This window comes from Budorcas taxicolor, chromosome 16 (genome assembly GCF_023091745.1).
Source record: "Budorcas taxicolor isolate Tak-1 chromosome 16, Takin1.1, whole genome shotgun sequence".
NCBI classification, from domain to species: Eukaryota; Metazoa; Chordata; class Mammalia; order Artiodactyla; family Bovidae; genus Budorcas; species Budorcas taxicolor.
The window spans coordinates 8,352,320-8,375,525 of record NC_068925.1 but is presented as its reverse complement, the minus strand read 5'-3'; the positions used below and the strand labels follow the sequence as shown (position 1 = coordinate 8,375,525).

At 41.2% G+C, this 23,206-nt stretch overlaps 1 protein-coding gene across 1 annotated transcript in view; it reads right to left on the bottom strand.

The window, feature by feature from the left end:
• The window catches only part of KCNT2 (potassium sodium-activated channel subfamily T member 2), a 436,616-nt gene that overhangs the window by 41,481 nt on the left and 371,929 nt on the right, over nt 1-23,206 (bottom strand). Inside the window, exons 22-24 of the mRNA XM_052653896.1 lie at nt 22,566-22,677; nt 2,009-2,110; nt 166-249 (exon numbers count right to left, since the gene is read on the bottom strand). Of these exons, the coding sequence (XP_052509856.1) occupies nt 166-249; nt 2,009-2,110; nt 22,566-22,677 (298 nt within the window). The remainder of the gene's footprint in view (nt 1-165; nt 250-2,008; nt 2,111-22,565; nt 22,678-23,206) is intronic.

Sequence of the window (23,206 nt, the reverse complement as noted above, 5' to 3'; positions counted from 1 at the left end):
TCTCTAAACATTTTTAATTAATTAAAAAAACCAGGATACTATGCTTTGAGCACGTTAGAAAAATGAATAAATAAATAATATAGAGGAGTCAGCCAAAGAGCATGATAGATGGATTTAAGAACTGCCCGCCAGAATCATCTTCCACTTCAGACAGCAGTAACTTACAGAGCAAAGAAACCCCGATCCTGGTGTAGTGTCCAATCCCAACAGAAGTCTGGTAATAGAAATCATATAGTCCTTCACAAATGACTGCAACAGAAATAAAATATGCATTTATCGTGTGTATGAAAAACAGAATAGCTTAGAGTGGGAATATGTTATCACATCTTACAGGTTATATTAACGGTTATCATGGCATTGCTGTTGTTTAGTGAGTAAAGTCACGCCGGACTCTTTTGCGACCTGATGGACTCTAGTCAGCCAGGCTCCTCTGCCCATGGGATTTCCCAGGCAAACTACTGGAGTGGGTTGCCACTTCCTTCTAGGGGGATGATGTTCCTGGCCCAGGGATTGAACCTGTGTTTTCAGCATTGGCAGGCAGATTCTTTACCACTGAGCCGCCAGGGAAGCACTGTCATATCACTGAAAGTGAGTGTTAGTCACTCAGTTGCGTCTGACTCTTTGTGACCCCATGGACTATATAGCTCACCAGGCTCTTCGGTCCATGGAATTCTCCAGGCAAGAATACTGAAGTGGATTGCCATTCCCTTCTCTAGTGGGTCTTTCCGACCCAAGAATTAAACCTGGCTTTCCTGCATTAGCAGGCAGATTCTTAGCAGTCTGAGCCACCAGGCAAGCCCACTTTAGGTGGTGGTAGTTTAGTTGCTAGGTTGTGTCTGACTCTTGCGACCCCATGGACTAGCCTGCCAGACTCCTCTGTCGCTGGGATTCTCCGGGCAAGAATACTGGAGTGGGTTTGGAGCCATTTTCTTCTCCAGTCATTCAGCCTCCATTAAAAAAAGAAATAAAAATCGATCTTGTCAGTGTGCTAAATACACATGTACAGTTAAGCTGTCCTCAAAAAATATGAGAAATTATTATTTTCTAGAATGTCATGATATGTTTAAATTTTATGGATGGTATTGGACATGAGGAAAACAATTTTATATTTTTAATAACAAAAACTATAAGCTGAACAAAAGAGTATATTTTTTAAAAGTTTTTAATGACTAAAATTTATAATCAAATATTTCAACTAGTTTTTTTGTTGTTGATTTTTGTTTAAAGCCCTATGAATATCTTTTTGTTTCCTTAATGGATATATTAAAAAATTATCTGAATACTTGAATCAAAGAATATGAAATATTGCTGCTGTTCAGCTTCTGGCAGAGTTAAAAAAATTAGTGTATTTGTATAAAATAAAATCCCTGTGACCTTAGCAATGATGGAATGACAATGTGAAACTCTGGCATTCAGAAACAAACTGAATGGTTCTTAGAGGCTGTACAATTTTCCTTACATGTTTCTATAGTAGGCAAAATTATCAGAAGTTGAAAATATCCTTGATTTGTCAGTTTATTGACATTATTTGGTATCATTTTTTAAAAATGTGCATTAGAAAGAAAGGTGTCTTTTTCTTAACCTAGTAATTTTTTCTTAACTTTTATTTATAGTCTAGTTACATATGTAAAGGAATATGTAAATGAATCCAAATGTCACATGAAACATTGTGTCAAAGAATGCCTAATATCATTTCTGGTGTCAAAGAATACCTAATATCATCTGGTGTCAAAGAATACCTAATATCATCTGGTGTCAAAGAACTGGTGTCAAAGAATGCCTAACATCATTTCATAGATTATTCTGAAAAATAATTTTTTTCTTCCAATGTTTTTTCATAGGCACATTTAGATCATTCATTAAATACATGAAATAAAATATTGGGTTACTTCCAGAGCCAAAATAAGTTGACAGTTACATGAGAAACACTAGTTGTATCATTCGTTTGATAGAATCCAAACAAAATAGAAAATAAATGCTTTAGAGAGCAGCAGGAAACACTGAGTACCTGATAAAGAAGTGTGTCCAACATGCTGATACTGAACACCCTCCCAGCAGCAAAAGGCAGTCGGAATATGAAGGCCAAGTTAGAACCTCGTTCTCTTTCTTTCTGTTCAGAAATTTGAAAAAGAATAATTTGTGAGCATCCTCTATCTTTTGCTTTTCTGCTTAGTTAAATTCTAACAAATGTGAAGAAAGTAATTTTTGTCATGTGGTTCTTAGCTGTGAATGCACCATGACGTCACCTTTAATTGTACTGTTAATATTGCTTTACTTTTCATTAATGTGCATGCATGCTCAGTCGTGTCTGACTCTTTTGCAACCCCAATGGAGTCCGCTGGGCTCCTCTGTCCATGGGATTACCCAGGCAAGAGTATAGGAGTGGGTTTCCATTTCCTTCTCTAGGGGATCTTCCCAACCCAGGAAGCAAACCCACATCTCCTGCATTGGCAGGATTCTTTACCATTGAGCCACCTGGGAGGCCCCTTTCATAACCATGTTTTCTTCACTAAAATACCCAATGGTTAAGAAAGCTGGATCCTTTCATACATTAAACATTTATTTACCCTTTGTACATATTTCTTAACAGGATTTGAAGTAATGTTAATAAAAAGAACAAACACAATATCATTATTTCATCAAATTTGGAGAAATCCCTAAAGCCACATAATGTACTATAATATCTAGAATATCAGCTTTTGAATATTCTCATATGTGAGGACACAGAACACAGGCAAGTAGGAGTGATCGCAACCAGTGGATTCTAGCTTTCTGTCATTTGAGTTTTAATTTGTCAATCTGCTTTGAAGTTGTGCCAGCCATACATTTTCTCTGTCATAAAAGACAGAAATGGTAGAGACCTAACAGAAGCAGAAGGTATTAAGAAGAAGTGGCAAGAATACACAGAAGAACTGTACAAAAAGATCTTAACGACCCAGATGACCATGATGGTGTGATCACTCACCTAGAGCCAGACATCCTGAAATGTGAAGTAAAGCGGACTTTACGAAGCATCACTACAAGCAAAGCTAGTGCAGACAATGGAATTCTAGTTGAGCTATTTCAAATCCTAAGAGATGCTGCTGCACTCAATATACCAGCAACTTTGCAAATGTGGAAAACTCAGCAGTGACCACAGGACTTAAAAGGTCAGTTTTCATCCAAATCCCAAAGAAAGGCAATGCCAAAGAATGTTCAAACTACTGAACAATTGCACTCGTCTCACACTCTAGTCAAATAATGCTCAAAATTCGCCAAGCAAGGCTTCAATAGTACGTGAACCAAGAACCTCCAAATGTCCAAGCTGGATTTAGAAAAGGCAGAGGAACCAGAGATCAAATTTCCAACATATGATGGATCACAGAAATAGCAAGAGAGTTCCAGAAAGACATCTACTTCTGCTTTACTGACTATGCCAAAGTCTTTGACTGTGTGGGTCACAAAAAAACTGTGGAAAATTTTTCAAGAGACAGAAATACCAGACCACCTTACCTGCTTCCTGAGAAATCTGTATGCAGATCAAGAAGCAATAGTTAGAACCGGATAGTGAAAAAGTTGGCTTAAAGCTCAACATTCAGAAAACTAAGATCATGGCATCTAGTCCCATCACTTCATGGGAAATAGATGGGGAAACAGTGGAAACAGTGTCAGGCTTTATTTTTGGGAGCTCCAAAATCACTGCAGATGGTGATTGCAGCCATGAAATGAAAAGATGCTTACTCCCTGGAAGGAAAGTTATGACCAACCTAGATAGCATATTTAAAAGCAGAGACATTACTTTGCTAACAAAGTTCGGTCTAGTGAAGGCTATGGTTTTTCCAGTGGTCATGTATGGATGTGAGAGTTGGACTGTGAAGAAAGCTGAGCACCAAAGAATTGATGCTTTTGATCTGTGGTGTTGGAGAAGACTCTTAAGAGTCCCTTGGACTGCAAGGAGATCGGTCCTGGGTGTTCATCGGAAGGACTGATGCTAAAGCTGAAACTCCAATACTTTGGCCACCTCATGAGAAGCGTTGACTCACTGAAAAAGACTCTGATGCTGGGAAGGACTGGGGGCAGGAGGAGAAGGGGATGACAGAAGATGAGATGGATGGCATCACCAACTCAATGGACATGAGTTTGAGTAAACGCCAGGAGTTGGCAATGGACAGGAAGGCCTGGCGTGCTGCGATTCATGCGGTCGCAAAGAGTCGGACACAACTGAGTGACTGAACTGAGCTGAACTGAACTGATGGAACAACAGACTGTTCCAAGTTGAGAAAGGGGTATGTCAAGGCTTTATATCGTCACTCTGCTTATTTAACTTATATGCAGAGTACATCATGTGAAATGCTAGGCTGGATGAAGCACAAGCTGGAATCAAGATTGCCCCGAGAAATATCAATAACCTCAGATACGCAGATGATACCACCCTTATGGCAGAAAGCAAAGAACTAAAGAGCTTCTTGATAAGAGTGAAATTAAAGCCATGAAATGAAAAAACACTTGCTCCTTGGAAGAAAAGCTATTACAAACGCAGACAGTGTCTTAAAATGCAAAGACATTACTTTGCTAACAAAGTCCGTATAGTGAAATCTGTGGTTTTTCTATTAGTCATGTATGGATGTGAGTGTTGGACCGTAAAGAAGGCTGAGGGATGAAGAATTGATGCTTTTTGAATTGTGGTGCTGGAAAGGACTCTTGAGAGTCCCTTGGACTGCAGGGTGATCAAACTGGTCAATTCTAAAGGAAATCAGTCCTGAATATTCATTGAAGTACGGATGCTGAAGCTGAAGCTTCAATACTTTGGCCACCTGTCGCGAAGAACTGACTCATTTGAAAAGACCCTGATGCTGGGAAAGACTTAAGGCAGGAGGAGAAGGAGATGACAGAGGATGAGATGGTTGGATAGCATCCCTGACTTAATGGACATGAGTTAGCAATCTTCAGGAGTTGGTGTTGGACAGGGAAGCCTGGCGTTCTGCAATCCATGGGGTTGCAAATAGTCAGACACGACTGATTTACTGAACTCAGTTGACTGAGCCATACCAAACTGCAGCTAAAATTCTGTAAATGACCCCCAAAAGTGTGTTCAAACCAGAAAGAGAAACACAAATATCATATATTAAGGCATATATGTGGAATCTAGAAAAATGGGATAGATGAACCTATTTGCAGGGCAGGAATAGAGACACCGATATAATGAACAAATATATGGACACTGAGGGTTAAAGTGGGGGTGGGATGAAATGGGAGATTGGGATTAACATATATATATATACTATTGATACTATTACAAAATAGATAACTAATGAGAACCTACTGTAAAGCACAAGGGGAAATAAAAGGAAATAAATTGTGTTTTTAGGACATATATTTGTTAATCTTAAAAAAAGGATTCCAGTATATAGTAGGTGCAAAAAACACTGCTTGAATCCACTTATATGAGGTACCTAGAATTTCAAATTCAGAGTCAGAAAGGACTCTGGCAGATGCCAGGAGTCAGGAACTCGGGGTAGGAGAGGTACGGGGAGTTAGTCTTTAGAGGGGATAGAGGTTCCGTTTAGGAAGGTGAAACATCCCAGAGACGGATGACAGTGACTGTTGCAGAACATGAATGCACTTAGTGTCCCTGAACTGTGCAGTTAAATATGCTTAAAACAGCACATTTCATATGACATTTACCACAGGGGGAAAAAAAAAAAACAAAGAAACAACGTGAAAAAGCATGTGTTTGTGTGTATAATGGTGTATGAGGGTTTCGTTTGAAAAATTTGGTTGCTATTATTGCCCATTAATAAGCAAAGGCCTAAGAGCAAATGGTTGTGTAAGATTGGAACGAATTTCTTAAGGATGAAACTTCACCTTGTACTTAAGTGGTCACCTCAAAGATGCTTCTTTCTCTTTTTGCCAGCTTCCCCTTACCAGGAAAGACCGACATAGAAAAGCAAATGAAAACATCAGCCCTCACTCTGAGGCAATGGAAGAGGGCTCCAGTCTCCAATGCAGCAAATTTGAGAGATCTCAGGGGAAGGGATGGCTCTGGGTCGATCTCTTTAGGAATGGGTGCGAGGGCATACTGTTGACAGAGGGGGTCTTGGAGATAAACAGGGCAGCTGCCGCTGCTTGTTGTAATGATGGTACTAGAGCAACTAGACCCTTGGGCTTTCCCTGGACAGACAGATGAGGCGGGGCTTAGCATCAACCCTGTCAGGGAGAAAGAGGAGTTACTCCACCACATCTATCATGTCTACTAGTTGAGAAGACTGTCCAGAGTATAAGGACATCCTGACTTGAAATGTAGGGAGAAGGAAGGATATGCAAGTGGGGCCCCCTTGGTATCTGTGGCCATTATATCACAATACAGTCACTGACTTATTAGCTTTGGAGTCAACAAGGCTATTTGAACCATCTAGATAGGTGGCTCCAAATGAGCTGTCTTGCTACAGAAATAGGTAGGATTTCCTATGAACCTGGGGCCACATGTGGTTCTTCAGTTCAGTTCAGTTGCTCAGTCATGTCCGACTCTTTGTGACCCCATGAACCGCAGCAAGCCAGGCCTCCCTGTCCATCACCAACTTCCGGAGTCCACCCAAACTCATGTCCATCAAGTCGGTAATGCCATCCAACCATCTCATCCTCTGTCATCCTGTTCTCCTCCTGCCCTCAATCTTTCCACCATCACGGTCTTTTCAGGTGAGTCAGCTCTTCGCATCAGGTGGCCAAAGTATTGGAGTCCAGCTTCAACATCAGTCCATTCAAAGAACACCCAAGACTGATCTCCTTTAGGATGGAGTGGTTGGATCTCCTAGCAGTCCAAGGGACTCTCAAGAGTCTTCTCCAACACCACAGTTCAAAAGCATCAATTCTTCGGTGCTCAGCTTTCTTTCTAGTCCAACTCTCACATCCACACATGGCCACTGGAAAAACCATAGCCTTCACTAGACGGACCTTTGTTGGCAAAGTAATGTCTCTGCTTTTGAATATGCTATCTAGGTTGGTCATAACTTTCCTTCCAAGGAGTAAGCATCTTTTCATTTCATGGCTGCAATCACCATCTGCAGTGATTTTGCAGCCCAGAAAAATAGAGTTAGCCATTGTTTCCACCGTTTCCCCAACTATTTCCCATGAAGTGATGGGACCGGATGCTATGATTTAGTTTTCTGAATGTTGAGCTTTAAGCCAACTTTTTCACTCTCTTCTTTCACTTTCATCAAGAGGCTCTTTAGTTCTTCTTCACTTTCTGCCATAAGGGTGGTGTCCTCTGCATATCTGAAGTTATTGATATTTCTCCTGGCAATCTTGATTCCAACTGTGCTTCCTCCAGCCGAGGGATTCTCAGGATGTATACTGCATGTATTTCTTAAGTTGTGCCAAATGCCTAGCACACAGTCAATGACATTTTATTGAACAAATGAATAAATCTTTTTCTACTTACAGTGGTTGTCTACATCTAAAGAAAGTTTGTTGCATAAAGTTTATAACATTTGTATGAAGAGGCAAGAAACAAACACCTTGAGGTTACCTCAACACCCCTCTCTTCTCACTTCAGTTCTTTAATGGAGGTTTGAAGGTGGGAAAAAACTGCTAAGTTTGGGTTATGCAAAGTTCTCTGACTTTAGTATGTCTTTTGACTATTGTGTTTTACAAGATACAATAATAAATATTTCTGTGATTTCTTCTAGTACAAACATATACTGTATTAATTTTTGGGGGGGCATACTGGTTTCTTGGTATAATTCTGGATTCAGTTATAGTTTCAGCAATGATTTTGTGTTTTCCTAAGATCCACTCATCTAAAACTTTGTTGTTGTTTATTTGCTAAGTCATGTCTGACTCTCACAACACCTTGGACTGCAGCCCACTATGCTCCTCTGCTCATGGGATTTTCCAGGCAAGAGTACTGGAGTGGGTTCCATTTTCTTCTCCAGGGGATTTTTTCATCCAAGGGATTGACACTTATCTAAAAATACCTAAAAGATATCTCAGACATCCAAATCAGAGATCCCAGACACTTTAATATCCTTGGTCTTACCTATCTCTTCCACTTGGTTTGCTATCGTGAACACATGGTTTTGTTGGAAGAAGGAATTTTTTCTGGCATAAATTGTATTTTCTTTACTGTGTCCAGCCAGTGCCATATGGAATGAGCTGATAGCATGGCTGGACTTAGCAGATTCTGCCCAGACCCTACACATAGTAATACTGTAACCCCAAATCTCATGGCTTTTCCTACCATTCACCCTGCTTGACCTTCTTTACAGGGTATAACATGATATCTTCTCATCTTTTTCCACTCTTTTCCTCCTTTCTCCCCACCCCTACTCTACTTCACTAACAGCCCTCAAATCTTCTTTCCAAATTCTCATGTCCTGGTCGAGCTAACTCTGCCTTTCCTCTCATAAATTTTCTTGCCCAGGGAGTGACCTTTGGAATTCAAGTACAGGAAATCCTAACAGTAAAATACAAGCGTCTTCAACGTGTTGCTAGAGTCTTGTGTATCCTACTTACGGCTTTCCTAGGAAAGAGTCTCGGGGTGGCCTAGCAGCTCTGAATCTGTATCTCTTCCAGAACAGGGTTCTTATTAGACCTTCTCACTGAAGTGTGTGCTTAGGAACTGAAGTGACAGAGGACCCTGAGTCATCAGTGGCTTTAAATCAATCTCTTTTTCTTTTACTTCTTCTTCGTATTGTACACAAGAAGGAGGCAGTTCCAGTAATTAAGAGCATTTCTTTGCATTTCCACTTTTTTCTTACTGGAAAGAGTAGGTTCCTCCCACACCCCCACACAATCACATGCACACAGACGAGTGCATGTGCATAAACACACACACACATACACGTCTGTTCCAGTCTCACTGCCAGCTGAGAGGGGTTGCATTTTCTGGAGACTCCATGGGTTCATCTTGCTTATGAGGACTCAACCTCAGGCCCACATCCCCTAACACCTTTGAGTAAACCCAAGGCAAGTTCATGCTGAAGGAGTTTGGGGTGTAGGAGACCCCATTCCTTATCTTAAAGAAAAATGCAAGGTCTTCAAGGCAGTTACTACCCTCCTGCACTAAGATACACATGGTCCTCACCTTAGAAATAGAATGATAGGTTAGTTTATCATCCAAATCAAGACCTCTTGACAGGCGTGCTTAGTACGTATACTGAGCACCTCCTGTCCGTTCAGCAAAGCTGGTGCAGCAGGCATCAGAAACACGGTGTGGGAGCCAAGCAGAGATGGAAATCTGGAGTCTCCCACAACTCCCACAATCTCAGGAACTTTCCAGAAGGCTCACAGAGCTCACAGAAGTGCTATGTTTAAGGACTATCATTTGAATATAAAGAATGCAAATGAACAGCAGACGAAAAGGTACACTGGGCAAGTCTGGAAGAGCCATAAGCATAGGAGCTTCTTTCTGTCTCCATGGAGTCTGAGGGCACCACCCTCTTGGCCCATCAATATGTTCACCAGTCAGGAGGCTCTCTAAACCTCATTCTTCATCGTTTTTATCAAAGTTTCATTATATAGGCATGATTAGTTACATGGAATTTACATTGTATAATATTAGATGTTATAAGTAATCAGATTATTAAAAATACACAGGAAGATGTGGGTACATAGCTATATGCAGATACTAAATCATTTCACATAAGGGACTTGAGCATCCTCAGATTTTGGTCCTGCTGAAGAGTGGGAAGGGAGGGGACTGAAACCCATTCCCCATGGACCCTGAGGGAGGACTCTATTATTGGATAAATAATATCAGTGAGGCCATGTGAATATCCAGGACCAGAAAGATAATGTGAAACAAACAAATGAACAACAACAACAAAAACAGCAACAATGAGAGAAAATCAGACTAAAAAAGCAAGCTAAAGCATGATGTTCAAGAATGTTTAGATTGGGTTTACAAATTTGAAGAAAGTAAGGGTGATATATCACATATGACCAAGAATGCTGACTGTCCACCAAAACTCATTGCCCAATTCTCCTTGGGCACACGGTTGGACTACCTTTCTCAGTCTTCCCTGAAGTTAGATGTGGTCACAGGATTGAGTTCTAGCCAATGGCATCTGAGTGGAGTCTATGTGCCACTCCCAGACCTGGTCCAGGAGAACCTCCATCTAAATAATATTGATGTGTGAACACTACTTGCTGCAGTCAGTCGGATGTTAGAAGAAACACAGCAGCTCAGGCAAGAACTAACCTCAAGTTCCCAGGTGGTGCTAGTGGTAAAGAACCCTCCTGCTGACGCAGCAGGTGTAGAAGACCTGGATTCCGTCCCTGGGTCAGGAAGATCCCGAGGGAGGACATGGCAACCCCCTCGAGTATTCTTGCCTGGAGAACCCTGTGGACTGAAGAGCCTGGTGGGCTACAGTCCAAAAGGTCCCAAACAGTTGGACACGACTGAAGCAATTTAGTGCACAGACTAAATAGGGAGTCAGAGAGTAAGAGCCCCCAATATTTATAAAGGGGGTGTTTCTGGATGCCTATGGTAATAGAATATACAACTGAAAAAATAGTGATTAAACAACAAAGTCCAACACTATTGTCTCAATAACCTCAAAGGAGTTTTGAAAAGATATGAGAGATAGGGGTGAGGAGGCAAAGAAATAACCTAAACATTATATTTAAGAAGGAACTTTAGATATATTTTGGCCATAAAAATGAATGGAATTAAGCATACCAGAATTTTGTCAAGTTTTTGAGAGAAATGAGCAGTCCAGTCTGAAAAATCTTCAAAAGATTTTAAAAATCTTAATAAAATTGCCTTTATGAGCTTTAAAATCCTTAGTTTTTTTTTCTTAACTTGTATAAGCAAGACATAGGTTACAAAAGTCGCAAAAGGGGACTTCCCTGGTGGGCCAGTGGTTAAGAATCTGCCTTCCAGTGGGGTTAGAATAAGTTCAATCCCTGGTCGGGGAACTAAGACCCCTCATGCTCCATTTATGTTGTTCAATCACTCAGTCGTGTCTGACTCTTTGCGACGACATGGACTGCAGGATGTCGGGTTTCCCTGTCCTTAACTGTCTCCTGGAGTTTGCTCAAACTCATGTCCATAGATTTGGTGATGCCATCCAATCATCTCATCCTCTGTCACCCCATCTTCTTCTGCCTTCAGTCTTTACCAGCATCAGGGTTTTTCTAACGAGTTGACTCTTCAAATCAGATGGCTAAAGTATTGGAGCTTCAGCTTCAGGATCAGTACTTCAAATGAATATTCAGGGTTGATTTACTTTAGGATTTACTGGTTTGAGCTCCTTGTACTTGAAAAGATTCTCAACACTCTTTTCCAGCACTTAGAACTAACACCCAAAAAAGATGTCCTTTTCATTATAGGGGACTGGAATGCAAAAGTAGGAAGTCAGGAAACACCTGGAGTAACAGGCAAATTTGGCCTTGGATCGTGGAATGAAGCAGGGCAAAGACTAATAGAGTTTTGCCAAGAAAATGCACTGGTCATAGCAAACACCCTCTTCCAACAACACAAGAGAAGACTCTACACATGGACATCACCAGATGGTCAACACCAAAATCAGATTGATTATATTCCTTGCAGCCAAAGATGGAGAAGCTCTATACAGTCAACAAAAACAAGACCGGGAGCTGACTGTGGCTCAGATCATGAACTCCTTATTACCAAAGTCAGACTCAAATTGAAGAAAGTTGGGAAAACCGCTAGATCATTCAGGTATGAGCTAAATCAAATCCCTTATGATTATACAGTGGAAGTGAGAAATAGATTTAAGGGCCTAGATCTGATAGATAGAGTGCCTGATGAACTATGGAATGAGGTTTGTGACATTGTACAGGAGACAGGGATCAAGACCATCCCCTTGGAAAAGAAATGCAAAAAAGCAAAATGGTTGTCTGGGGAGGCCTTAAAAATAGCTGTGAAAAGAAGCGAGGCGAAAAGCCAAGGAGAAAAGGAAAGATATAAGCATCTGAATGCAGAGTTCCAAAGAATAGCAAGAAGAGATAAGAAAGCCTTCTTCAGTGATCAATGTAAAGAAATAGAGGAAAAGAACAGAATGGGAAAGACTAGAGATCTCTTCAAGAAAATTAGAGATACCAAGGGAACATTTCATGCAAAGATGGGCTCGATAAAGGACAGAAATGGTAGGGACCTAACAGAAGCAAAAGATATTAAGAAGAGGTGGCAACAATACACAGAAGAACTGTACAAAAAAGATCTTCACGACCCAGATAATCATGATGATGTGATCACTAATCTAGAGCCAGACATCCTGGAATGTGAAGTCAAGTGGGCTTTAGGAAGCATCACTATGAACAAAGCTAGTGGAGGTGATGGTATTCCAGTTGAGCTGTTTCAAATTCTGAAAGATGATACTGTGAAAGTGCTGCACTCAATATGCCAACAAGTTTGGAAAACTCAGCTGTGGCCACAGGACTGGAAAAGGTCAGTTTTCATTCTAATTCCAAAGAAAGGCAATGCCAAAGAATGTTCAAACTACTGCACAATTGCACTCATCTCACATGCTAGTAAATTAATACTCAAAATTCTCCAAGCCAGGTTTCAACAATACATGAACCGTGAACTCCCTGATGTTCAAGCTGGTTTTACAAAAGGCAGAGGAACCAGAGATCAAATTGCCAACCTTCTCTGGATCATCAAAAAAGCACGAGAGTTCCAGGAAAACATCTATTTCTGCTTTATTGACTATGCCAAAGCCTTTGATTGTGTGGATCACAATCAACTGTGGAAAATTCTGAAAGAGATGGGAATACCAGACCACTTAACCTGCCTCTTGAGAAACCTATATGCAGGTCAGGAAGCAACAGTTAGAACTGGACATGGAACAACAGACTGGTTCCAAATAGGAAAAGGAGTACATCAGGGCTGTATATTGTCACCCTGCTTATTTAACTTATACGCAGAGTACATCATGAGAAACGCTGGACTGGAAGAAACAAAAGCTGGAATCAAGATTGCTGGGAGAAATATCAATAATCTCAGATATGCAGATGACGCCACCCTTATGGCAGAAAGTGAAGAGAAGCTGAAAAGCTCCTTGATGAAAGTGAAAGAGGAGAGCGAAAAAGTTGGCTTAAAGCTCAACATTCAGAAAATGAAGATCATGGCATCCGGTCCCATCACTTCATGGGAAATAGATGGGGAAACAGTAGAAACAGTGTCAGACTTTATTTTTAGGGGCTCCAAAATCACTGCAGATGGTGACTGCAGCCATGAAATTAAAAGACGCTTACTCCTTGGAAGAAAAGTTATGACCAACCTAGATAGTATATTCAAAAGCAGAGACATTACATTGCCGACTAAGGTCCGTCTAGTCAAGGCTATGGTTTTTCCTGTGGTCATGTATGGATGTGAGAGTTGGACTGTGAAGAAGGCTGAAGTTGGACTGTCAAAGCTGAGTGCCAAGTTGTTGGTGCTTTTGAACTGTGGAGAAACCTCTTGAGAGTACCTTGGAGTACAAGGAGATCCAACCAGTCCATTCTGAAGGAGATCAACCCTGGGATTTCTTTGGAAGGAATGATGCTAAAGCTGAAGCTCCAGTACTTTGGCCACCTCACGTGAAGAGTTGACTCATTGGAAAAGAGTCTGATGCTGGGAGCGATTGGGGGCAGAAGGAGAAGGGGATGACCGAGGATGAGATGGCTGGATGGTATCATGGACTCGATGTACGTGAGTCTGAGTGAACTCCGGGAGATGGTGATGGACAGGGAGGCCTGGCATGCTGTGATTCATGGGGTCGCACAGTTCAGTTCAGTCGCACAGTTGTATCCGACTCCTTGCAACCCAATGGACTGCAGCACGCCAGGCTTTCCTGTCCATTACAAACTCCAGGAGCTTACTCAAACTCATGTCCATTGAGTCGGTGACACCATCCAACCAATATCAGCCTCTGTCGTCCCATTCTTCTCCCACCTTCAATCTTTCCCAGCATCAGGGTCTTTTCAAGTAGGTCAGTACTTTGCATTAGGTGGCCAAAGTATTGGAGTTTCAGCTTCAACATTAGTCCTTCAAAAGAATATTCAGGACTGATTTCCTTTACCATGGACTGGTTTGATCTCTTTTCAGTCCAATGGACTCTCAAGAGTCTTCTCCCACACCACAGTTCAACAGCACCAACAACTTGGCACTCAGCTTTCTTTATAGTCCAAATCTCACATGCATACATGACTACTGGAAAAAATGTAGCTTTGACTAGATGGACCTTTGTAAGCAAAGTAATGTCTCAGCTTTTTAATATGCTGTCTAGTTTGGTCATATTTTTTCTTTCAAAGACCAAATGTCTTTTAATTTCATGGCTGGAGTCACCATCTGCAATGATTTTGGAGACCAAGAAAATTAAGTTTCTCACTGTTTCCATTGTTTCCCCATCTATTTGCCATGGAGTGATGGGACTGGATCCCATGATCTTAGTTTTCTGAATTATGAGTTGTAAGCCAACTTTTTCACTCTCCTCTTTCATTTTCATCAAGAGGCTCTTCAGTTCTTCTTCCCTTTCTGCCATAAGGGTGGTGTCACCTGCATATCTGAGGCTATAGATATTTCTCCCAGCAATCTTGATTCAAGCTTGAGATTCCTATAGCCCGGCCTTTCCCATGATGTATTCTGCAGGTAAGTAAAATAAGCAGGGTGACAATATGCAGCCTTGACATACTCCTTTCGTGATTTGGAACCAGTCTGTTGTGCCATGTCCAGTTTTAACTGTCACTTCTTGATCTACACGCATATTTCCCAGGAGCAGGTCACATGGTCTGCTATTCCCATCTCTTGAAAAATTGTCCAGTTTGCTGTAACCCACACAGTAAAAGGCTTTGGCATAGTCAATAAAATAGAAGTTTATATTTTTCTGGAACTCTCTTGCTTTTTCGAGGATCCAGTGGATGTTGACAATTTGATCTCTGGTTTCTCTGCCTTTTCTAAATCCAGCTTGAACATCTGGAAGTTTGCAGTTCGTGTACTGTTGAAGCCTGGCTTGAAGAATTTTGAGCATTACTTTGTTAGCATGTAAGATGAGTGCAATTGTGTAGTAGTTTGAACATTCTTTGTATGATTGGAATAAAAACTGATCTTTCTAGTCCTGTGGCCACTGCTGAGTTTTCCACACTTGCTGGCATATTGAGTGCAGCACTTTTACAGCATCATCTTTTAGGATTTGAAATAGCTCAACTGAAATTCTATCATGTCTAGCTTTGTTCGTAGTGATGCTTCCTAAGGCCCACTTGACTTTGCTTCCAGGATGTCTGGCTCTAGGTGCGTGTTTACACTTTCATGGTTATCTGGATCATGAAGATCTGTTTGTGTAGTTCTCCTTTGTATTCTTGCCACCTCTTCTTAATATGTTCTGCTTCTGTTAGGTTCATACCATTTCTGTTGTTTATTGTGCCCATCTTTGCATGAAGTATTCCCTTGGTATCTCTCATTTTCTTGACGAGATCTCTAGTGTTCCCCATTCTATCCTTTCCCTCTATTTCTCTGCATTGATCACTGAGGAAGGCTTCCTTATCTCTTCCTGCTATTCTTTGGAACTCTCTATTGAAATCGGTATATCTTTCCTTTTCTCCTTTGCCTTTAGCTTCTCTTCGTTTTTCAGCTAATTGTAAGACCTCTTCAGACAACCATTTTGCCTATTTGTATTTGTTTTTCTTGGGGATGGTCTTTATCACTGCCTTCTGAACAACGTCATGAACCTCCATCCATAATTCTTCAAGCACTCTGTCTATCAGATCTAATCCCTTGAATCTATCTGCCATGTCCACTGTAAAATTTGATTTAGGTCATACCTGAGTGATCTAATGGTTTTCTCTTTTGTTGTTGGAAGAGGGTCTTTGCTATGACCAGTATGTTCTCCATTCTCTTGGCAAAACTCTGTTAGCCTTTGACCTGCTTCATTTTGTACCCCAAGGCCAAATTTGCCTGTTACTCCGGGTATCTCTTGAATTCCTACATTGGCATTCCAGTCCCCTATAATGAAAAGGACATCCTTACTGGGTATTAGTTCTAGAAGGTCTTGTAGGTCTTCATAGAACCATTCAGCTTCAGCTTCTTCAGCATTACTCATCAGGACATAGACTTGGATGACTATAATATTGAATGGGTTGCCTTGAAAATGAACAGAGATCATGCTGTCGTTTGTGAGACTGCATCCCAGTACTGCATTTCGGACTCTTTTCTTGACTATCATGGCTACTCCATTTCTTCTAAGGAATTCTTGCCCACAGTAGTAGATATAACGGTCATCTGAGTTAAATTCACCCATCCCAGTCCATTGTAGTTCACTGATTCCTAAAATGTCCGTGTTCACTCTTGCCATCTTCTGTTTGACCACTTCCAATTTGTCTTGATTCATGGACCTAACATTCCAGGTTCCTATGCAGTATTGCTCTTTACAGCATCAGACTTTACTTCCTTCACCAGTCACATCCACAACTGGGTGTTGTTTTTGCTTTGGCTCTGTCTCTTCATTCTTTCTGGAGTTATTTCTTCACTGATCTCCAGTAGCATACTGGGCACCTACAGACCTGAGGAGTTCATCCTCAGTGTCCTCTTTTTGCCTTTTCATACTGTTCGTGGGTTTTCAAGGCAAGAATACTGAAGTGGTTTGCCATTCCCTTCTCCAGTGGACCATGTTTTGTCAGAACTCTCCATCATGATTCATCTGTCTTGGATGGCCCTAATGGCATGGCTCATAGTTTCATTGAGTTAGACAAGGTTATGGTCCATGTGATCAGTTTGATTAGTTTTCTGTGATTGTAGTTTTCATTCTGTCTGCCCTCTGACAGATAAGGATAAGAGGCATATGGAAGCTTCCTGATGAGAGAGACTGACTGAGGGGGAAACTGAGTCTTGTTCTGATGGGCAGGGCCATGCTCAGTAAATCTTTATTCCAATTTTTCTGTTGATTTTGGGGCTGTATTCCTTCCCTGTTGTTTGACTTGAGGCCAAACTATGGTGGAGGTAATGAAGAAAAAGGTCCCATGAAGGCAGTGCTGCACGCAGTGCCTCTGACCCTGCAGCAGGCCATGGCTTCTGCCAGAGACTCCTGGACAGTCACAGGCAAGTCTGGGTCAGTCCGTTGTGAGGTCACTGCTCTCTTCTCCTGGGTCCTGATGTGCACAAGGTTTTGTTTGTGCCCTCCGAGATTCTGTTTTCCCCGTCCTGTGTAAGTTCTGGTGGCTCTATGGTGGGGTTAATGGCGACCTCCTCCAATCAGTTCAGTGATAAAAAGCACGAGTTAGAAATGAATAGTTACCATTATCAGTGATGGCACATGTGTTAGATTGTCAGCACTGCCATAAGGAAGTGTCATAAACAGAGTGCCAAAACAACTGAAATTTATTTCCTCTCAGTTATGAAAGCTCAGAGTTTGAAATGAAGGTGTTTCCAGCTCTGGTTCTTTCTGAGGAATCAGTAATGGATTTGTTCCAGGCCTCTCCTCTTGGCTTGTGGATGTCTGTCTTCCATTTACAAGTATCTGTCCCTGGGTCTGAATTTACACTTTTTATAAGGATGCCAATCATTCTGGATTAGGCCCTAAAGGCCTTCTTTATCTTGCTTACCTCGGTAAAACCCTCTCTTTAGAGAATTTCACCTTCTGAAGTAGTGGCGGCTAAGACTTCAGCACATTTTTGGTGGGGCAGAGAAACACAATTCAACCCATAGTGGTGGTGGTGGTGGTTTAGTAGCTAAGTCATGTCTGACTCTTGCGACCCTCATGGACTATAGCCTGCCAGGCTCCTCTCTCCACGGGATTCTCCAGGCAAGAATACTGGAGTGGGTTGCCATTTCCTTCTCCAGGGGATCTTCCTGACCCAGGAATCAAACCTGGGTCTCTCACACTGAAGTTGGATTCTTTACTGACTGATCTACGAGAGAAGCAGCCTAAAATGTTTCTAGGCAACTGTCAGGGAACTTTAGGATTTTTGTATGTTGTTTTCTGTTTCTCATGAACCCTCTGTTCCTTATCAGTTCCTGGTAGACAGGAATGAGTGGAGCGGCGCAGTGTTCCCAGGACTGAGGTCATGGGACAGAGCACAGGCATGGATTTCCTTCAGTAACCTTTTACCCTAAGGTAAAACTGTTTAGTCACGACCCTCTTACTCAAGATATGGATTGTCTTCTGGCCTTGTGACAATTGTTATTTCAGGGAAGCCCCCCAAAAGATGCAAGGGTAAATACAAATCTCAAGAAATAAATGAATTCCCTCATGCCAAAAAATAAAACTGTCTCCTTCCCTTTCTTTTTCCTAGAGAGTTTCCTTTTAGGAAATTTGCATTGTAAATCCTTTCTTTGTCTCTTAGAGACATGCAAAACTTTTGAAAACGTGAATAACCTCCAGACAGCTTTGTTTCCCAGGAATGTCTTGAGGGCCTTGGAACTATCTTTTTGAAATGGGAACATAAAGTACCCTGTCTGTCTCTTTGGGAGTTTAGCCTAGATGCCAGGCTCCAAGTTGTAACTTCTTGTTTGCTGCGAAGATAGAAGACAATTTATTTTTCCTTTGGATCAAGACAATTAACATGTACGTAAATGACTGTATCTGCTCAGCTACATAAACAGATGAGATGTCTTTCTGTTCTTATAATCTCTTTAGGGGATTTCTGAGATGCATATTATACATAATCTGATTTAAAGCTTATTCAAACAAAACTTTTCTACATTAATGAAGAGGATTTTAGGTTGGAGGAAATTTTTATTTTTAATTAAATCCCCAACACAGGTCAAATTTCATCTTGTTCTTCTTTTCCCCTAACACAATTGACACACAATAGTGTAGACACACAGATTCACCAATACTGAAAATAACTTCCACAATTATAACCTTACTGTATCAACTGAACTGGTATAAAATTAAATACACATAGGAAAGATCCTGATGCTGGGAAAGATTGAGGGTATAAGGAGAAGGTGACAGAGGATGAGATGGCTGGATGGCATCACTGTTTCAATGGTCATTAGCTTGAGCACACTCCAGAAGATAGTGAAGGACAGGGAAGTGTGGTGTGCTGCAGTCCATGGGGTTGCAAAGAGTTGGACGTGACTTAGTGACGGAACACAAAACCAATAGAATATTTATTAGTAATAATGTCAACAGTACTAATTTATAATTATGCTTTTGAGACTATTTATTTGAGCACTGATTATATGCCTAAACTGGGCTAAATATTGTGACTAGATTGTGTGATGTGACCTTTGCGATGACCCTATCATTTGGCTATCATCACTATTTTCCAGAGACAACTGCCAAGGGCTATGACGGTGTAAATGTTTTATCCAGGTTCCATTCCTAGACAGCAGTAGAGCCGTGAGTGGTGTGACTGCAGAACCTATCTGGCTTCATCATGGGGTGATCCTCCCTTACATGTCATGAAGGAGACTGCGCCACGCCAAGCCAGCATCGACTCCACTGGCTGTCTAATCCTGGGTTTGTCTGTGCATGCTGAGCCATTCAGCTGTGCTTCTTGGTGTTAAGGCAGCGTATGACACAAGGGACATTTTCTGAACACTAATGGCTTTACGTTTCTCTTATGCACTGACCAGATGAAACTGAGCAGGACCCTACCTTCTTTTTTTTTTTTTCAGTTTCCTAGACCTTCCCCAATTTCTAAAGGGCAGATTCAGTTACTAATTAGGGGAGTCAGATAATGCAGAAAGAAACAATAGTCATCCATTTATAGTTCCTATAAAATATTGGCTGTCTTTCCCTTGTTATACAATATGTCCTTATAGCTTATTTATACCTAACAGTTTCTACCTCTTAATCCCTTGTAGATTGCCCCTCCCTTCTTCCTTGACCAACCTGTTTGTTCTGCATATCTGTTAGTGTTCTTTTTTGTATATTCACTAGTTTGTATACACTTTGAAAGATCACCATCCTGTACATCAACTATACTTCAATAAACAAGGAAAGAAAAGGAAAGTACAGCTATGGGTCCGGGTCTGGGCTCCTCCTTGGGGGATGTGCATACAATCTGATCCACATCTCTGAAATCTATAGGAACTAAGGCCCCCACACTGGTGGAGGATGGTAACCTCATGCTGAGCAAAAACTCCTGGACTCCAGACTGGTTGGAACCAGAAGGCTGATCATTGAGATTCCCAGAACACAGCCTCCAACAAATCAGAGGAGAGTTACACACCCTGCAGTCCCCCTGCCAATTCTGCCTATGAAAAGTCTTCCCAGAAAACAATCAGAGAGTTCAGGTCTTTAGGGCAGGAGCCTCCCCTTTCTCCTGCATGGCCCTGCAATAAAACTTTCTCCACTCCAAACTCAGACCTTTCTGTTTCTTTGGACGCACTGACCTCCGGCTTGCTGATTGGGTTTGACAACATTGATAGCTATATGATCTTGGGAAAAAAAGTGATTTAGTCTGTCTTAAACTCAGTTTCCTTATCTGGAAGCAGTCTCTAATAGCAGCGTCACTGTGCTTATAAAGTAGCAGTGCTAAGACTCTACTAACATAACGTATGTGACCAGCAGTGAAGATGGAAATCACCAGACAAGAGCACAGAAGAGCCCTCACTCAACTGTATGCTACACAGGGATCAAGACAGTGCCTGGCATAACAGGGAATCAAAATAAAGTGAAAGAGAAAACTAACCAACCAAACAAACAAAACCATAAGGATCCTTCTACCTTATAGTATTACAAATAATGAAGATGGCATAGATTTGACACATTTTCACATGTATAAGACCGATCTTTTTTATTTCCTCTCATATATCTAATTCTCCCAGTATACTAACATCAAGTACACCTTGAACGCAAAGTCCGTTTATCCCCACAGACAGCCTGGACACTGAGAAGGAAAACCACGCCTTTCTGTCCCCATAACATGACTGCGCAATAACGCCACTGTTTTCCTTAGCATTATTCTCATATCCTTGCAATCCTAATAAGTCTCCACCTGGAAAGACCCTCATTCAATAAAATTTCAGTTCTTGATAGACTTTGACCTTCCTTCCCCCACTACAAAGCTCTCTTGAGTCTTAATTAGCTCTATCTGATTTCAGGCACATTTTAGATTTCTGCTGAGAAAATCCACCTTTGGCTATTTTAAAACCACCCTTCTCAGGTGGATTTTGAGTCTTTGACATGTCAGGACCAATGTTTATTTGATCGCAGGTATATGTTTTTTAGGCCTTCCTAGGTGGCAGTAGTGGTAAAGAACCAGCCTGCCAATGCAAGAGATGTAAGAGACGTGGATTCCATCCTTGGGTCAGGAAGGTCCCCTGGAGGAAGGCGTGGAACCCACTCCAGTATTCTTGCCTGGAGAATCCCACAAACAGAGGAGTCTGGTGGGCTACATACAGTCCATAGGGTTGCAAAGAGTCAGACATGACTGAAGCAATTTAGCACACAGCACATACGTTTTTACCCATGGATAGCTTACTCGGCGCACAAATTCTGGACACCTTTTACATAACAGTGTGAAGAGAGGTGCTGACCACAAGTCAAGGAACAAGGAGTTTTAAGTAAAAGCAGATAATCAATAATCCTGATGATTTCAAGGGCATTTATGACAGCAACCACGCATCTTAGCAGTTGATAAGCAGCTGGATGGATGCTCATGGGACAGAAGTGCAAACAGCTTTCAATTTTAATAAGTATTTATAAACAAAACAAAACAAACCTCTCCTGAGGTGACAGTTCCCTTACTTTGTTGTTCAGTCACCAAGTCATGTCCAATTCTTTGCAATCCCATGGACTGCAGTTCCATGGAAGATCCCCTGGAGGAAGGCTTCCCTGTTCCCTACTATCTCCCAGAGTTTGCCCAAGTTTATCTGGAAGATCCCCTGGAGAAGGAAATGGCAACCCACTCCAGTATTTTTGCCTAGAAAATTCCATGGACTGAGGAGCCTGGTGGGCTACAGTCCATGGGGTTGCACAGGGTCGGACATGACTGCGCGATTGAGCACATGTTCATTGGATCAGTGATGCTATCCAACCTCATCCTCTGATGCCATCTCATCCTTTGTTGCCCTCTTCTGCCTTCAGTCTTTCCCAGCATCAGGGTCTTTTCCAATGAGTTGGCTGTTCGCATCAAGTGGGCAAAATATTGGAGCTTCCGCTTCAGTATCAGTCCTTCCAATGAGTATTCAGGGTCCCCTAACTTACCTAAGCAATAAACTTGACTTTGTCTCAAATTGTATGTCAGATTATCTCATCTGAGGACTAACTGTCAACAAAGCCCATGGGTTTTCTAGGATTTAAAGGATTTTTGAAACCTGCAAATATACGTCTTGACATAGCACTAATGATATTATCAATAATAGATATCATTTGTGAGTGTATGTATATATATATATATTTTTTGTTTCCAGGTACATTTAGTTGTTTCATAAATCATGATTTCAATTTGTGATCCATGATGCCAGCATGAGATATTTCCATCATGTTCACTTCTGATATCACTGGTTCAAATCCATCACTATACACTTTAAAAAACTTATAAATTAAGATTTTAGCCCCCACATAGGAATTCAAAACAGCATTTTTATTTTTAATATTTCATGGCATTTCTTTCTACATGTAAAAACTTCCCAAGTTAGTCTTTCAGTCCAAACAGGTAAATGCAACTCACTTGACCATGCGGCGACTCACCTTTTCCAGCTTTGAAAGAGCGAGAGAGTAGCAGTCTTTGGCTCTGAACTGCATGAACCTCATGTTGGCTGGGTGGGTGAGCTCTGTGATGATACTGAGGCTGGAAAACAACCTACATTCCAAAGAGATATTTGCATTACACTAGTGATCCAAAGTGGTGTTTTCATAACAACAGGTTTAGGAGTGAGTGATTCCTAGCCTCAGGCATTAAACTACAGGCAGTTGGGAGAGCAAGTCATGCCACACGAACTGTTTTGTGGAAGAGAAATGCATTGCTATTTTCCAAAGAATATTTTAACCAACATTTTAGCACTGTAAGAAAACTAAATTCAGTAATTTGATTTTTATTATGCATTTTCTCGCTCCTCGTAAAGCTGATTGAAGAAGTTACCTCGTGAAAAATAATGAAATATAAATTTATAAGATGAATATGTGGATTGGCAAAAATTTCCCACAATGAGCTTATTGTCCATAATGTGAGTTCTAAGATTTCCTGCAGCTGTCTGTTCTCACAGTATGTGCTTTTAATTGTCGAATCTTACTACAATGAAGCAAATATTGTCATTGCAATAACAACTCATTGTAATGAACTGAGGACATGGCTCAATGGATAGTGTTGTTCTAGAACAATCCTGAGAATT